The 17,653-nt window shown below is 36.5% G+C and overlaps 3 protein-coding genes across 5 annotated transcripts; all 3 read left to right on the top strand.

The window, feature by feature from the left end:
• Positions 1-836: 836 nt before the first annotated feature.
• Positions 837-3,890, top strand: LOC107692632 (lecithin retinol acyltransferase-like). Of its 2 annotated transcripts, XM_016491790.1 has the most exons (3): positions 837-1,478; positions 2,751-2,950; positions 3,840-3,890. In XM_016491790.1, the coding sequence occupies exons 1-2, from the start codon at positions 951-953 to the stop codon at positions 2,901-2,903; spliced, it is 681 nt and encodes a 226-aa protein (XP_016347276.1). In that variant the 5' UTR covers positions 837-950; the 3' UTR covers positions 2,904-2,950; positions 3,840-3,890. The 2 variants fall into 2 exon arrangements, with proteins under 2 accessions (XP_016347276.1, XP_016347275.1); XM_016491789.1 differs by lacking the exon at positions 3,840-3,890 and having other exon boundaries at positions 2,751-3,087.
• On the top strand, positions 3,858-6,175 carry LOC107692634 (lecithin retinol acyltransferase-like). Its single transcript, XM_016491791.1, has 2 exons — positions 3,858-4,421; positions 5,915-6,175. Exons 1-2 carry the CDS (start codon positions 3,915-3,917, stop codon positions 6,068-6,070), a joined length of 663 nt encoding a protein of 220 aa, XP_016347277.1. The 5' UTR covers positions 3,858-3,914; the 3' UTR covers positions 6,071-6,175.
• Positions 6,176-6,531: 356 nt separating this feature from the next.
• Positions 6,532-12,904, top strand: LOC107692720 (probable RNA-binding protein 46). 2 transcript variants are annotated; one of them, XM_016491885.1, is made up of 6 exons: positions 6,532-6,609; positions 7,232-7,398; positions 8,160-8,497; positions 8,688-8,817; positions 9,608-10,414; positions 12,374-12,904. In XM_016491885.1, exons 2-6 carry the CDS (start codon positions 7,254-7,256, stop codon positions 12,565-12,567), a joined length of 1,614 nt encoding a protein of 537 aa, XP_016347371.1. In that variant the 5' UTR covers positions 6,532-6,609; positions 7,232-7,253; the 3' UTR covers positions 12,568-12,904. The 2 variants fall into 2 exon arrangements, with proteins under 2 accessions (XP_016347371.1, XP_016347370.1); XM_016491884.1 differs by having other exon boundaries at positions 6,547-6,721.
• The last annotated feature ends 4,749 nt before the right edge of the window (positions 12,905-17,653 follow it).

Genomic DNA, 17,653 nt, shown 5'->3' with positions numbered 1-17,653 from the left:
TGTCGTTCAAACCGGAAACCGTAGCAAAACGGTGCACACCGGTTTGAGCTTGAACTTGCCCCAGGTGTGCAGCTGATCAATGTGTGCTACACTGCTGTGCTGCAGAGACGCGGAGGGACTAGACAGAGTCTCAACATTTCCGGACACGACCTTATATTTTAATTCTTTATTTGTTTGAAAGGGACAGCTGTGCGCACACAGACGCACACATATATACATATATTAATTTATAAAAAATAAAAAATAAAAACCTCCCCAGAAAAAGGGCAGGTGCTCAAGCCCCCTTTGATGTCTATGTGTGCACGTGCCTGCACACAATACATACACACATACACAAATTGCGAGAATGTTTGGAGTGTATTTTTCATCTACTATTTTTTTTTATCACTGATATATTTACCAGAGCTTTTGTGTAAAAATCAAAACAGTATAAGCATTACAGGATGGCATGTTACATGGCTTATTAAAATGGAAATGAATGCTAAGTATTTTTATTTATTTCATAGATTTATTTGGGTCCTCATACATACATACATTCTAAAATAAAAGTAAAATATTTCAAAAATAATATACATTTTATTTATACAAAAATAAATACTATACTAAATGCATATTTTACATATCAGCTGGAAAAGATGTAGACTAGAGCCTTAGCTTATTTTTCCTACCTTTTTTTCATAATAAGCATCCACTCCTAAATTTAATCAATACAAAAAACAAAACACTTAGTTAAGACAACATTTTTATATGTGTCCAAATGATAGGTTACGTTTTACCGTGTATGATTAGGTAACTTACACTTTTACTGTTCCCTGTTTACATGTGTACAGCTCTTCAACAGAGCATCAGCGGCGGCCAATAGTCTTTGCGCTAGCGCCGTGACGTCATGACGGCCCGCTGCTCCTTAGAATAAAAAGAAGCGGATAGTGAATCCTGAGCAGCACCGCAAAATGCTAGATTCTCTTGCTTTGCTTTTGGAGAAAACCTTTCTTCTCGCACATTTGAACTTTTTCAGCCCAGCTTCATCTAAACGAGAAAGATGCGCAAAGCGCCGCGAGGACAGCACTTATTTCGAGCGCGGGGATCTGCTGGAGGTTCCTCGCACTTTGTTAACTCATTTTGGCATTTATCTCGGTGACAACAAAGTCGCGCACCTTATGCCTGACATACTGCCGGTTCTGACGAGCAACAAGTCTCAAATCCAGAAAGCTGTGACGAACAAGAGATTGCTCCTCGGTGTGATCTACAAGTACGCGTTGGTGCGGGTGGACACGGTGGAGGATTTTGCCTACGGATCTCCTGTATTGCTCAACACGATGGACACTACCCTGAGAAGACAGCCGCTGGCCGCTGAGGAGGTCGCCAGAAGAGCTGGGAAACTTATCGGTCATATTCCGTATAGTCTTCTGTGGAATAACTGCGAACATTTTGTCACGTACTGCCGCTACGGGACAGCGGTCAGTCTGCAGACAGAGCAGGTAACGTTAAACGCGGTCGGCTTCCATCCGCACGATTTCCTTCTGAATCGACCCGTGCATACTCCAGATAGTAGATTGGAAGTTAATGATTAAATGATACCAATTTATTGAATTTCTGCTTTGGATGTTACGCACAGATATACACTAGCAAGATTCGTTTAAAAATAGATGGATAGAAATACACATGAAATTTGCACAGGGACGATTAGAAAAAGTTTTAATAAAAACTTTCATTAGTTTCAGCAGAAACGTAATTTAAGGCTTAAACGGATTAATATGTAGCCTACATTAATTTATGTAGATGATAGGCTAGGCATATAGCTTAAACATATCAGTAACGTTATATGATGTTAAAAACGAGATAAAAATGTGTTCTTTGAAATGTATTTTACTCTTTAAAAAATGACTAAAATGTCGAAAATATTGTTATTATCGTTATTGTCTTATTTTATTTATGTAATTGTAATATTATTATTTATTTATTACAAATATTACGATTTTTTTACCCACGTTTTTTTTGTAGGTTTCTTATTATCTTCCATTTGAACTAAATGAACTAACAAAAGATGCCTTTTTGTAAATGTTTAAAATAAATCTTCTTCTCTTTTTTTTATTTTTTTTTAATTAAAATTTTATAATTTAGGCAGTCGTGAGGATCTAAGGGAGTCTTCTCTAAGGGTTTCTTGTCACATGACAACAAAATGGCTTCTTGTATTTTGTTTTCGCCACCCTGAGATTAACTTTGGCAAACGAACGTTTTTAATATTATACATACATTTATTATCACATGGCTACTTGTTTACTTTACAAACAAAATGTACAAACGAATGCCTGAATGACCTTAATTAAAAAATAATAATAAATACTTTTTTAATGTTTTCAGCTATTATTTGTACAAATAGATATAAAGCGGTACTAAAAGAAAGTATTAGGCTGCTTAAAGTTAGTAGCCTACTCCCTCAGATGCTCTTTTGAAGTGCCAGATTGGCGTTTAGTGCTGGGTGTTCCCCTTTCCACCTCTCTTTAATTTCTTGCTCCCATCTCCAGAGACAACGTATTTTTTCACGTCAGTTGGCTGACCGAGAGCTTTTCGGAAAAATCTGGGTCATTTTAGCGCAAAAAGGAACAACGGCTTCTTTCAGTGGCAAGCGGGTTTGGAGAGATACGCGGCCAGAAAAACATAGCAGCACCGTCTCAGATGCGAACGACATACTGTTTTTTGTTTGTTTTAGCGCTCTGAATCTCATCTATTCCATATCTTTCCCTTAACAGTTCTGTGAAAGTTTAAAATCAGTAATCCGGGACCAGAGGAGTGTTCTTCTGACCACTTTCATCGGAATGCTTTCCATGTTTTTTCTTGGAATAGCGCCGTCCACCGCACTTCCAACCTTTATCATTCCTTTCATCTTGTGGATGGCTGGATAACAGACACTTCAAGTCTAAACGCTTATGAACTATTTAACCTATCAAAAGTTTGTATTTTTGGCTTTATTATAGAATTGCTAACTTAATCTTTTTAATTGTTTTTACCTTCATAGCCTATTAACATTTTACTTTGTTGTACATTTTTATGACACCCTTTTTTGAAACATACTGTACAGTTTTAGCAAGTAAATAAATGTAAATTCAAAATGGCGTTTTATATGCTTTTGCCTAATTATAGCACAAATGCAGGCTAAAATAGAATTTCATTTCTTTTCTTTTTTTAATTTCACAAGGTTCCATGAAAAACCAATGGAACCTCTTTTTATAAAGAAGTGGAAAAAAGTTCTTTAGATTATTAAAATGTTCTTCAGACTATAAGAAAAAAAGTTTCTTGATGTTCCTCGAAAGGTTCTTTGGGGAACCCAAAATGGTATTTCTATGGCACCGTTGTGAAACCTCCGTTTGGAACCTTTATTTTTAAGTGTATACAGTATGAACATAAATGAGACTTTTTAATATAATTAATTAATAATAAAAAAAATGTTACATGTATATTTGTGTTTATGTTGTCAGTTGTTTACCAAAAACAATAAACATCAGTTGTTTCAATTATTACAAATGTACAGTTTAACTTTAAAATTGTTAATTAATGTTTGTCTGATCAGGCGTAAGAGTTGATTTTATCTGACCAATGAGAATCTTGAACAGTTCTATAATTAATTTTAAGGAATTATATATGGTCATTGCTGCAACATTTGTTCATTATACAATGAGCATTGCCTTTCTTTGTTACATAAATAGAAAACGTTAAGTAATTTAATCCACAAAGGGTGAGAAAGTCATTGAGTAACTATGAATTGTTTGTTTCATTAGGCATGTGATGTACTTATGATGGGAGTTTTTTCTGAAAATAGCTCTGGGTTTGTAATCCTCAAGCTCCTCCCCAGTCTGCCTCAAGTGGGATAAAATCTGCAGGTGTCAGACCATCTAGAAGCTCACCGCATCTCCAGGATGTTTCCTCTACAGTTCCTCTACAACTTCTTTTACATCGCTGTGGTCACAGACTTTGAAGAAAAGAAGAAGAAAGTGGTCCAGTATGACACCTCCATGTACAAAAGAGGAGATCTCCTAGAGGTCCCTCGAACTCTCTTTACGCATTTCGGAATCTATCTGGGGAACAACCGCGTGGCTCACCTCATTCCTGATATCCTGCCGGTCTTGACCACCGACGAGAAGGCCAATGAGAAAATGGTGACTAACAACCGGCTGATTTTGGGTGTGATAGCAAAAAAAGCAAGTGTCCGGGTGGACTCCTTGAAGGACTTTGCGCATGGAGCAGAAATTCTGGTCAACCACATGGACAAGGTGTGCAGTCGGTCTCTGTTCGAGGGTGAGGAGGTGGCTCGGAGAGCCGAGAAGCTCTTGGGCTCCGTGGTTTACAGTCTGCTGTGGTACAACTGCGAGCATTACATCATGTACTGCAGATATGGCACCAGCATGAGCTTTCAGACCTACCAGGTGAGATTTTTCAGCAGAGAAAGGGAGCAAAATCAGTCTAAATCTGCTAACAAACCATGAAGAAATAAATAAATCAAAGAGGTTATCAGAATTATTTTCCTGAAATAATTCATCTGAAGCTCTTTGGTAGGCCTACTTGTGAATATCTTTCAATATTATCAACAACTTTAACATTAGGTGCTAAATTATAGTTTCTTAGGTTGCTTTTGTTAGACAAAAACAGCTAAGAATGCATTTGTAGATGTATTTGTCCATGTCAACATGAACTTGTGTAATCAGAGTAGCCTAAAGGAGTTAACCTAGTTCACCAACAATAGCTGGTCAGCATTACAATGCAAATTAATATATTTTCATCCTAATGCCAAGATAAATAGTCAATGCAATGGCTGAAAAAGTATCCTCGGTCATGTCACGCATTAACTGATTGAAAGTAGCAAAGAACTATAGATGCTTAATGAATTCTAAGACTCCTTAGTTCCCTAAGGATGTGAGGCAATAGCACTAATTCCATTTCAAATGGGATTACACGCAAAAATCAGGGTAAGAAATGTACTGCGATTGAGAAATAAACCGTTTTTATGTAAGGCTGGTGAATGACTGTGCAGGGTTGAAGTACAGTAAAAGTGAACTGGAATAAATTAGTCTGGATAAATAAAATATATCTGTTTATATATTAGTATAGACTCAGGTCTCAGGTCTGTAAGTGACATGTATTAAGGCTGTTTAAACCACAAAAGGCTCAGTTTGCAAACAGGTTAAAGAAAAACATCTATGAGCTGGTATTTAAGTTAATATATGCTAATTAAACAATGTTTATTGGTTCATTTAATGTTTAGAAATAAATATTGGAAAAGTCACTGTATAATTACCATCATGCGGAAGAGAACAGGCAGGATATCAAACGTGTTTAAATGATCTGATCATTGACCTTTGTGGTGTTTTATTCATTTATATTTGTATTCGGTTGCTCCAGTTGGTTTTGAGCAAGAATGTTAATCTGCAGATTCCAGGGAACAGGCTGTAATCTCTTTGAAACTCTTTCAACAAACACACACACACATCTTGCTTTCTTTTTTTCAGTCCAAAGAAAGACGATGATATTCCAACAGCGTGATAAAACTAACCACGCTCCAGCTGTGGTGGAAACATGATTTTGCCACAAAAATCTAAAATGCAGGCCCATCAAAGGACAACTATTTTGTTTTTGTTTTGTTAGAGTGTCCAAATGATCTGTTTTCCATTTAAATGAAAATTAACCATGGAAATCATGAAATCTGTAGTACACTTTTGAAAAATTGTGTATTTATACATTTGGGAAAATTCCACCAATGCAGCACTAAAGAAACTTTACTGTCACCTAGCGTTAAGAGAGACTTAAGCTCCCCAACTGACCTTTCTCATTTTTCTATTTATAATTATTTTAGAATGATTCTTCGGAATCCAAATGCAAAATGCTTAACTTTTGTATTTCTTTCTTGTTTTCTCCTCAACAGTTCTGCAAAGTCGTGCGCAAGATTGTGTTCAGCAAAACAAGTTCTCTTTTAAGCTTTCTGTTATGCTTGTTCATCATGTTTTATATGGGGTCTGTGTCCATCGTTGGAATTTTACCCACACTTATAATCCCCTTCACTCTTTGGATGGCATCCTGAAATGACAATTGTTTTAGATTTCTATTTTTTATTTTTTTTTACCATTGTTCATCAATGAGTTCAAAATAGTTGTTTATTACCCTGGGGCACCTATTGGGCCATTGTAAAAAAAAAAAAAAAAGGATTAAACGCATATAAGAATGTGATCTTTCCAGTACTGACATGTACATCAGATACATGATAATTTATTTTCTTACTGTTTGTTGTGAAGCAAAATAAATAATATAAATGTATATGTGAAAGATAACGATTATCATGTACTGTGCATGTATATTTATACAATACTCGAAAGGTTCTTTAAAGAATTCCATTTTGTAAAACCATGGTTTGTTAGTCTAAAAAGAAATAAAAATGCAATATAACTTTTTTTGTTCTCTTTTTTTCACTGGACAATGCACAAGTTAAAAGTGAAGAAAAAAAAATCCCAGATTTTTCTCAGAATTTTGATGACCATTTACATGCAAACGTAAAGTGCAGATCAAATGAAGGCCTTCAGCGGAAACGCTTTGGCAGATCATTGCTTGAAACTCGACTGTCAGGTAAATAGTGTTTAACAGTTAGTCAAAAACATCGAACCGTCGGTTATCGAGTGTCACACAAAGTTATCTCCATATTTTACATTTCTCAATTCATTTATTGAGTGACCAAAAGGTAAGAGAAGCTGTTTAAATGCATTCACATCAGTTTGGAGATTAGTTCCAATGCCATTTTTTTTCCACGAGAGTTGAGAGAAGCGTCTCACACATAACTTAAATTATAATATTAGTCTCGCGCAGCTTGGTATATAAAATATATTCGACTAAAACACTTGTTTGGGTCGACTTTACAGGTTCCCGCTATTTTAAATGGTTTGGCTGTTCTGTTGTCGAATATGACGAACGTTTTTAATTCAAATTCTAGATTTTTGTCACGACTATCGAAGTTTTTTATAAAATAGTGATTAATTTAATAAGTTATTGTTATTTTTATAGATATATATACATTAAATTCGTATAAGACCGTATATTTTGTTACTTGACAGCTCGATAGTTATGATGCTAGTTAATTGTGTTTGCTAGCTGAGCTGCACCTACGTCATTTTAAGTAACTTTATCATATAAATGAAAGGCCTCGAGTGTGATACATTTAAGAGAAACCTGACACAAAGGCTTTCTTTGGAAGCACTGTGTTTTCTGAAGTGGTTATGGACGAAGGCAGCACCAGTCAGCCGTCTGATAATAGCAAGATGGACATCTCTAAAGAAGCTGCTCTTCTGGCCCTGATGGACAGGACCGGCTACAGCATGGTTCAGGAAAACGGACAGAGAAAGTTTGGTGGTCCACCTCCAGGTAAACTTGGAAATCTTACTGTACATTTCATCACATTGTTCAAATGTGAAGTAAATTGTATAAATGTGTATAAAAATAGCATAACGTACACACACACAAAGATAAATGTCTATAAAAGTAGCATAATGTACACAGTACACACACATATGTATGTATATGTAATAAACTCTTGCCTTTCAAAAGGTTTTTCATTTTGGCAGACATGGGCACGGAAAATAATGTTAAGTGGATAATTAACCCCAAAATAAATAAAAAATATGTCATCATTTACTCAGACAGGTTGAGACATGAGAGTAAATGATGACAGAATTTTCATTTTTGGGTAAACTTAGCCTGCAACCAGTAGCTAAATAGCTATTTAGGCATTATTTTAGGGTACGTTGTAGATAAATTAGCCTTTCTAATATCTCTGAATCCAAAAATGTTCACAGTTGCCTACAAACTCACAATGAGCTTTTTCGTCATACCCCCTTTTCACAATCCAATCAATTTAAGATAGAATCAAACTTCAGCCCCTTTTCTTGCATAATACAATTATATTATGATAGTAAAATGACCTGCAAATGCCATTTCATGTTGACTTTAAAGTTTACTGTTAGACTAATTCGTAAGTATATGATTTATAAGTATTGAAAGTTTGTAAAGCTGTAAAACATTACTGTAATACAAATTTGTACAATCATGCTAAATATAGTACAAACCTTATTTTTTACATAGCAAGATAGTGCTGTTCATAATACTTAACTAAATTATTTTCTTAGGTTGGGAGGGCCCTCCTCCTCCAAGAGGCTGTGAGGTGTTTGTGGGTAAAATCCCAAGAGACATGTATGAAGACGAACTGGTACCTGTATTTGAGCGGGCCGGTCGCATCTACGAGTTCCGTCTGATGATGGAGTTTAGCGGGGAGAACCGTGGCTATGCCTTCGTTATGTACACCACCCGAGAGGGAGCCCAACGAGCTATCCAGCTCCTGGACAACTACGAAATCCGCCCTGGAAAGTTCATAGGTGTATGTGTGAGTCTGGACAACTGTCGCCTTTTTATCGGCTCCATCCCGAAAGACAAGAAAAAGGAGGAGATCCAAGAAGAGATGATGAAGGTCAGTATATGACACAGCTGCCCACATTAGAAACTACACAGAACTAAAACAATATGAAAGACATTGTGTGGCACCATCTAGTGAACAAAAAATTAGCAAGATTGTTTTTTAATACATTACAGAAACCATAATAAAACAGTCGGTTATGAACTAATGTCTAGTTGTTTTTGTATTGCAATTTTAAATACAGGTGACTGAAGGGGTCGTGGATGTGATTGTGTATCCCAGTGCAGTGGACAGGATGAAGAATCGTGGCTTTGCCTTTGTTGGGTATGAATCCCACAAAGCAGCTGCCATGGCTCGCAGGAAACTCATACCAGGTGCAAAAGCACGATAGAAATACATATTTAAAAATATTTATTTGTGTTTCTTGATATGCCATGCATCACTATTTCCATTGCTCATATTTTAAGGGGGTATTTATCAAAGCATACTGAAAAAAAGGATCATAGTTTCTACAAAAATATCAATCAGCACAACTGTTTTAAACATTGATGGTGATAAGAAATGCTCTTTGAGCACTAAATCAATATATATTAGATAGACATATATTAGAATTATTTCAGAAGGATCATGTGACACTGAAGACTAGAGTAATAGATGCTGAAATTTCAGCTTTGGCATCACAGGAATAAATTTAATTTATAACATATTAAAAAAGAACTATATTTTAAATTATACTAATATTACAATTTTGGATTAAATAAATGGTCAGCCTAAATAAACACAGATAGTCCCTGCCCATCCTTTATTTTTCTTATTAAACATATCTTAGCTGGTTCAAGATACACTAGATTATAGAAGTAAAACAAGTTATCTTTGCTGGGAAATCCATCGACAATTTAATCTCTGGACATGCTACCCATTTCCATTGTAGACCTGGTGTTTTCTGGGTTTTTTCAACTTAGCGTACAATAATTTTACCCCTTTTCCTTCTGAACAGAAAACACATTTACCGAATTCCCTAGAAAGCAAACAAGCAGCACTATTTATACTTATTTTTAAGGGAAAATCTATGAGGGCCTGACAATGACATGTAAACATTACACTTGTTAGAACTTTTCACAAATATGCAACTTGCTGTGTGTCAATGTCAACTTAATGTTTCAGGAACATTTCAACTGTGGGGTCACACCATTCAGGTTGACTGGGCCGAACCAGAAAAGGAATTAGATGAGGAAACCATGCAGCGAGTGCGAGTCCTCTATGTTCGTAATCTCATGCTGAGCACCACGGAGGAGACACTTCGCTCTGAGTTCTCACGCCTGAAGCCTGGCTCTGTGGAACGTGTTAAGAAGCTGACGGATTATGCCTTCATCCACTTCTATAACCGTGAGGATGCCCTAAACGCTCTTGAGTCCATGAATGGGAAAGTTGTTGATGGTTCGCCCATTGAGGTGACTCTTGCCAAGCCTGTCAGCAAAGATGGGAACAAAAGATCCGGGTCGCGGAGTAGCTATGGTGGAGTGGTACCTGCTGGAAATTACGGTGATTCCAACTTCTGGTTCCAGAGCAGAGATGATGTGACCATCGGCTTGGGAACTGGAGCAATAAGTGATGGTCTAAATGCGCGCCCCGTTGACCTCCCGCCTCATTTGGGCAGCCCATATGCAGTAGACTTAGATCGCTGTGTGTATCCGTTCCTACCCGGATCCACTTTGGTCCCGGTCAGCCTGAACACCCTGAAGCCCAGCCAGTTGAGCTCAGCTGTGTCATTGCTTGATTACTACTGCCACAAGAATGACTGGTCTTTGCCAGAGTATCATCTCTACTCCCTAGCCGGACAAGAGGGAAAAATGCTGCTCATCTACAAAGTGGTCATCAACAGCACCAGGAGCAGCTTCATGCCTGATAAAGCCTGCACCATACTGGAGGACGCCAAGGAGCTTGCTGCTCAGAATGCACTCTGGAACCTGGGTTAGTTTATCTCAGTTGCTCTCTGATTTCTGTAGTTTTAATTTCTGTAAAGCATTTAAAGGAATACTGGGTTACATACAACTTGAAATTAGGAGTGCACTGATATTAAAATTATGTCAGATGCATACAAGTATAACAGAAATTACTTTCATGTTATGGCTTATAACAGATAAATGACCGATTATAAAATGTTACAGTTCTGTTTTGTCTAAATAAATCAAAACTACTTGAAATGCAGTGAATGTAGCACCACAACATTATAAAGTACAGTACAAAGCAAAGATATTTTGAAGGGATAGTTCACCCAAAAATGAAAATTCTGTCATTAATTACTCACCCTCATGTCGTTCCAAACCTGTAAGACCTTTGTTCATCTTCGGAACACAAATTAAGATATTTTTGATGAAATCCTAGAGCTTTCTGACTCTCCATAGACAGCAATGTAACTGAAATGTTCCCAGACACAGAAACGTAGTTAGAACAACGTTAAAATAGTCCATGTGACATCAGTGATTCAACCGTAATTTTACGAAGCTACGAGAATACTTTTTGTGCACAAAGAAAATAAAAATAACATGTGTGTGCATTCTTCTGCTCGTAAACAAGGCGCAGCGCGTCAGCAGCAGCATGCGCATGCGTCATGATTCTCTCAATAATGGCAGAGGACAGTGATGGTAAAGAGAAGAATGGTTGAATAAAGTCGTTATTTTGTTTTCTTTGTGCACAAAAAGTATTCTCGTAGCTTCATAAAATTACGGTTGAACCACCGATGTCACATAAACTATTTTTACGATGTTCTTGCTACGTTTCTGGGCCTGGAAACATTTCAGTTACATTGCTCTTTATGGAGGGTCAGAAAGCTTTCGGATTTCATCAAAAATATCTTAATTTGTGTTCTGAAGATGAACGAAGGTCTTACAGGTTTGGAACGGCATGAGGGTGAGTAATTAATGTCAGAATTTTCATTTTTGGGTGAACTATCTCTTTAAGATTACTGTGTTAACAGTGTTATTAAATTATTAGTGCTTTTAAAGTTTTAATTTTGTTAATGTTAGATGACTAAATAAAAACAGATGTGTTGGCAGTGACAAGTTGTAGCAGGCCTATTTCACCAAGACCTAATACTTAAACATTCCCTTATGCTAATCTCTCAGAGTTGTCATGACAGAAATATTTTTATTCAACAATAAAGTTGATCAAGTGACAATAAAGACATTTTCAGTGTTACAAAATATTTCTATTTTAAATAAATGCTATTAATCAGAGTCCTGAAAAATGTCACAGTTACCATAAAAATATTAAGCAGCACAGCTGTTGTCAGCATTGATGATAATAATAACAAATGTTTCCTGAGCACCAAATCAGCATATTATAAAGATGTTTGACAGATCATGTGACACTAAAGACTGGAGTAATGATGCTGAAAAATCACAGGAATCACACTTTTATCTTACAATAGAAAACGTCTCGGTTACTTGTGTAACCCTCGTTCCCTGAAGGAGGGAACGGAGATGTTACGTCAGTCGTGACTGACGAATTGGGGATCTCGCCCGAGAGCCCAATCACCTTCGAGTGTTAACTAAACAAGCCAATGACAGTTGGCGTGCGTGTACAGAGGGGCTGCAGCCGGCGGTGGGGTGGCTACAGCAGCAGACCGCCGGGGCAGGATGCTTCGCAATGCCTCCGTCTGCTTCTGTGCGGCGGAGAACTGTTGGGCAACGTCCTCCGTCACGACTGACGTAACGTCGAACGTGACTGACTGAAAGGGAATGGTTATTTTAAATTCCAATAATATTTCACAATATTACTGTTTTACAGTATAAAATAATATGAATAAATGAAGCCTTTGTGAGTGTAAGGGGCTTCCTTTAAAAACATCCTTTAAAAAAAACCTTTGGGTATGATTGTACTGTTAGCTCTTTTTTCCTATTTGTGTTTGTGTGTGTTTCCATGTAACAGATTGCTCTATCAGTTCCCCTGGCTCCCCTGTGAATGTTTCTCCTCCTGCACCTTCTGGCTCTGGTTTCCTGTCCTTTGGATGTAGGCCTCTGCCTTACCCAGCATACCCCATGGCCTCCATCTCACCTCCCCTGTCCATCTCCTGCTCTTCTGCCCAAAGACTCTTCATCCCCAACCAGTCATCCTTCCTGTAGTGAAGTCATTCAGGATCTGTGAACTTTCTTTACTTACAGTGTGTTTCTTAAATGTTCATATGAATCGTTTTTTATTGTTTCACTTGTTTGACTTTTTGTTTAGTGCTGTTTCAGTTGAATGACTAGCAGCAGTGGCAGGATTTTTTCTCCATTCACATACTTTAACATTCAAGCCACTGTTGTTGTTTCTTTACCTGAGTATTTTGTGTATTCTGTTTGGGTGTTTATTTCCCTTTTTAAGAAGTAAGTTATTTACTTGTGTTAAATACACAGTGTTTGAATAGAAACAAAAGACATAAACTGTTACGCTATTAAAACGGATACATATTCTTAATTAATAATGCAATAGTGGGTAGGTAATGTTGCACGTTCAACTTTGTGTTACATTTCCCTTGCAGATTAAATCTCATAATTCCATTTTGATTGTTTATTTTGTATGCATTTAAAAAGGACATTTTGATAATGCTATAACAATGCTCAGATATTATAAAGTTACACTTTATTTTAAGGTGTCCTTGTTACACCTTAAATACACCTTTATTTTAAGGTGTCCTTGTCATTGTTGTACATTTAAGTAATATTAATTAACTACATGTACTTATGGTTAGGGTTAGGATTAGGGTTTGTCTTAGAGTTACTTGCATGTATTTATGCATAATTTATTGTTATTATTATAGTAAATACATTTAACATGTGTAACAAGGAAATCTTTAAATAAAGTGTTACCATAACCACTTAGTCAAACATATCATCACATTAAGTTAGTACATTAAAATTGCACTTTTGATTTGTTTATTTTGAGATAGATGGCAACATGAATGCAGTGTCATGCAAAAGCAAAACTCTTCATCATTATCTCAACGTGTCTGCCTGATGGTGCTTACTATTCAGAAAATGCTGTTCAGCTATCTCTGGAGGTCAAATGAAATCTTATGTGAGCTGTCCGATTCATTTGATATGAGGTTTAGAGAGTTTTTGACTTCTTTTATCAGTACAATGCGCAGTTCAACACCTGGATTTTGAGTAATATTAATTAACTACATGTACTTATGGTTAGGGTTAGGATTAGGGTTTGTCTTAGAGTTACTTGCATGTATTTATGCATAATTTATTGTTATTATTATAGTAAATACATTTAACATGTGTAACAAGGAAATCTTTAAATAAAGTGTTACCATAACCACTTAGTCAAACATATCATCACATTAAGTTAGTACATTAAAATTGCACTTTTGATTTGTTTATTTTGAGATAGATGGCAACATGAATGCAGTGTCATGCAAAAGCAAAACTCTTCATCATTATCTCAACGTGTCTGCCTTCATGATGCAACATGCTCCATGTAAGATAAGTTTTTATTAGGCTTTTATCATTTTAAACCTTTTTTAACATTTCATTGTGTTATACTTTTAGGCACTTTTATGCAAGACATTTTAAGTATATTTAAATAAAGTGTTACCATAACCACTTAGTCAAACATATCATCACATTAAGTTAGTACATTAAAATTGCACTTTTGATTTGTTTATTTTGAGATAGATGGCAACATGAATGCAGTGTCATGCAAAAGCAAAACTCTTCATCATTATCTCAACGTGTCTGCCTTCATGATGCAACATGCTCCATGTTTCATTTCATTATGTTATACTTTTAGGCACTTTTATGCAAGACATTTTAAGTATATTTAACAATTATTTATGACAGTTATTATTAAATTATGATAATTTAACCAAGTAAATATTCGAACAGTATAAAATAATAAATACATCTTTATTCATCTGCGAGGGCAATTAGCAATTAATTTCTGACATAAGGATACAGGCAAAATCAATATATGGCTATGTTTGCATATTTTGCATTCAAGTAATATCCAATGACTTAGGGAAAAAAAGGTCAAATTAAAATGTGCAAATTATATGCACACGTGGTCAGAATTGTTGGTACCCATGGTAAATATGATCAAAGAAGGCTGTGAAAATAAATCTGCATTGTTAATTCTTTTGATCTTTTATTCAAAAAATTCACAATATTTAACCTTTCATTGGAGAATAATAATTTAAAATGGGGGGAAATTTAATACACATTTTTCCTCTAATACACATTTTCTCTAATACACATTAGACACAATTAACAGTACCCTTTTTATTTAATACTTTTTAAAACCTCCATTTGCCAAACTAACAGCAAAAGGATTAATAATGCAGGTTTATTTTCACAGCCTTCTTTGATCATATTTACCAAGGGTACCAACAATTCTGACCACGTGTGTAAATAAGTTATAAAGGTTGTGTACATTGTAGTATAACAATTTAGTATAATTGTGTCAAGCTCTTGGCTTGACTCTGTGTTGTCCACTCCTTAGTTGTTTTTCAGTAATTGGATAGCCTCTGCTATGCGCCAATTTTAGATCACCTTAGTCAGGAATTTTAAAGAAGTAGCTTAAATTGGTTATGGAACTGCTGTCTGTTGTGCTGTGCTGGGCCTTTCTCCCAGTCTTGCTGTTAACAGAATGAGCCGAAGCATACGTAGTAGGACCAGTGCAGTGATTTTTGATGAGATGTTTGTAGCATTGAAAGCAGTTTATGTTCATAGCAGTGAGAGATGTTGACCAGTATGGAGGATGAAATGGAGAAACACAGGATGCTCTAAAAATAGGAGCTGTTGAAGGTTTGTTTTTAGGATACCAAATGAAATGTTTCTTCACAAAGTATAGCCATTAGTGTACTGTTTGTGTGTTTTTCTATCCATTTACTATACAGGAGAGTGAAGAGAGACAGGAAAGTGGTGGGATCTGGAAGCGTGGACTTAACCTGAACATTCATAGCAGAAATTGTGAATTGAGTCGAGTGCGCACTTGGAATATTTCATTATAATTGGATTTTACTTCAGTCTTACAGAGAATGTGTTGTACTTATTCCCTTAACATTACCATTCGAATCCTCAGCCTCTGTTTTTATTGATGCCCATAAAGGTCCAGGGGGACTGGCACCAGAGAAGCAGATGTTTGAAGAAGCTCAGGGACGTCTTTGACTTCGAATCAGGCAAGTGGCTGCAACTCTTCCAATTTTTTTTTTCAGTCCACTTGGGACAACATTGATTTATTAAAGCATTTTTGTTATTTCCCTTTTAGGAAAGACAGAACAGGGTTTGTCTAACAAAAATAGCACATTGTTTCATCATGACTTCTTTTCGGATGGCCATCATTCTCGTCATCAGGTGTACAGTGCAATAGGTGCTTTTTCCTGCTGGTGCCAGGTAATGTAAGTATTATGAAGCTTCACATAAGTTGTGATTTAAATAAGCCAAGAGTACAGGCACTAAAACTGACAGTCATACACCAGGTCTAGTGATTACTTTTTCGCAGCTGTTGACTTTGTAAATTAACCTGTCCGCTCTGGGAAAAGTGCTTTCAGCTCAGGAGCTGTTTTTAGCATTTGAGACTGTGAGACACTTCACCTGTTTGGCATTACTGTGGCGCTCATTTATGTCACATATACTTCATTTGATTCAAAGGAAGTACTCCAGCTTTGAAAATACTGAAGGGAACAGTGAAGGAGGGCTTTTTAACATGAGCCTGCAGTAACCTTGGAAACCACAACCAAAAGCTGTGTTGCTAGAGAAACAAACCATTTTATCCCTTCTCAAAAGATGAGGGCAACCAGTTTACTGGAAGGAAATCTTTGCCCGTACTTGAGAGGTGATGTTTAGGATTAACTGAGAATTATGGTGTATATAAGACTTATTTCGGTCTACCAAAAATGGTCTCTTGCAAAAAAAATATCCTATACAATTATACAGCAAAAATTCTTATACAAATTTCACCTGCAGGTGATATCTTTAAAAGCACATTATCATTTTATTGCATTTGCTATTTGAACAAATACTCAGTATTTCTTAAGTATTGACTTTTCTGATAAAACTGTTACACTTGTGTCCACTCATCTTCTTTTAGGTAATATGATGTTTGTCGAAGACCTGTTGAAGTAAATCTTGAGGATGAACTGCTGTATAGTGCTTAAATGCTACAAACCCCAATATGAGCATTCTAAATGAATTACGTTTGTCCCAAAGAACATGATTTCCTTTAAAAAAAAAAAAACATTACTGGCGTAGGAAATATTTCACTGCATATCTTGGGACTATAAAAGTATTATCTTTATCACTAGGGGGCAGTGCAACACTGTGGCTCCAAAATTGTCCAATTCCACAGTTCAGTTCAAAAGGTTTTATGCAGTTCATACAGAGCCGATCCTGCCTATATGCAAAATACGCAAGCTGCGTAGGGCCCCCGAAACACCAGGGGGCCCCCTTGCTCTCAAAGATGATTTAATTTTAGTTTCGTTTGTGAATTTGGCCAGCGGTTATGAAAACATGAATGATCATTTCTTTTAATGTGGTGCGCTGTCGCCCTTTCTACGTAAAAATCAGTCAAATCATGTAACGTGAATGCCGTACAGTCTTGCTCGAGACTAAAAAAATGAGTTGAAAGCGTCCCAAGCCGCGGAAGAGACACTGTTTCTCAAGCGCTTTCCGCGAGTGTGATTCGAGACGGAGTGAAACATGGACAAATGCGTTTCATTCATTCGTTCATAACCACTCATACCCCACTCAGGGCCCCCAGAAGAGGGCCCCCAGAAATCTAGGATCGGAGTTCATAAATGTGGAGATCTGTTCATTAGACTCCCTCTTCTTTAGTACTTCACATATATAATGTTTTACTCCATGATCATATAGAATTTTGATTCCAATAGTGCACTTTATGTGATTAAGAATGAATGTTGGGTAGTTATCTAGTGCAGTGTTTCCCAACCGGGGTGCTGTGTAAAAAAATTATTTTGTAATATTTTTAAATTGCTAAAATGTTCATAAAAGCAGCCTTTATATAATATCCATTTCTGATGTCGCCAATAATTAGAGATGCACTGAAATTCCGGCTGCCGAAAATTAGTCCACTGCTCAGGATTCACTTTCACGTGGTGTGACGCTCTGCATATTATCCCGCTCTATGTGTGTGCGCTCCGCTCAGTCGCTCACGGCCCATGTGAGTGCTCCACTCATATACCGTTCATGCTCATCGGAACAGCAA

Source organism: Sinocyclocheilus anshuiensis, unplaced genomic scaffold (assembly GCF_001515605.1).
Source record: "Sinocyclocheilus anshuiensis isolate Anshui unplaced genomic scaffold, SAMN03320099.WGS_v1.1 scaffold50, whole genome shotgun sequence".
NCBI classification, from domain to species: Eukaryota; Metazoa; Chordata; class Actinopteri; order Cypriniformes; family Cyprinidae; genus Sinocyclocheilus; species Sinocyclocheilus anshuiensis.
The sequence above is the reverse complement of the archived record's forward strand: the minus strand, read 5'-3'. Positions and strand labels throughout refer to the sequence as shown.

What these genes read in the sequence shown, in the direction of transcription:
- LOC107692632 (XM_016491790.1), top strand. Translation starts at nt 951, where the DNA reads ATGCTAGATTCTCTTGCTTTGCTTTTGGAGAAAACCTTTCTTCTCGCA. An exon ending in TCAGTCTGCAGACAGAGCAG is followed by an intron (nt 1,479 to 2,750) that starts GTAACGTTAAAC and finishes TTCCCTTAACAG; the next exon opens with TTCTGTGAAAGTTTAAAATC.
- LOC107692634 (XM_016491791.1), top strand. Translation starts at nt 3,915, where the DNA reads ATGTTTCCTCTACAGTTCCTCTACAACTTCTTTTACATCGCTGTGGTC. An exon ending in TGAGCTTTCAGACCTACCAG is followed by an intron (nt 4,422 to 5,914) that starts GTGAGATTTTTC and finishes TCTCCTCAACAG; the next exon opens with TTCTGCAAAGTCGTGCGCAA.
- LOC107692720 (XM_016491885.1), top strand. Translation starts at nt 7,254, where the DNA reads ATGGACGAAGGCAGCACCAGTCAGCCGTCTGATAATAGCAAGATGGAC. An exon ending in TCCAAGAAGAGATGATGAAG is followed by an intron (nt 8,498 to 8,687) that starts GTCAGTATATGA and finishes TTTTAAATACAG; the next exon opens with GTGACTGAAGGGGTCGTGGA. An exon ending in GAATGCACTCTGGAACCTGG is followed by an intron (nt 10,415 to 12,373) that starts GTTAGTTTATCT and finishes TCCATGTAACAG; the next exon opens with ATTGCTCTATCAGTTCCCCT.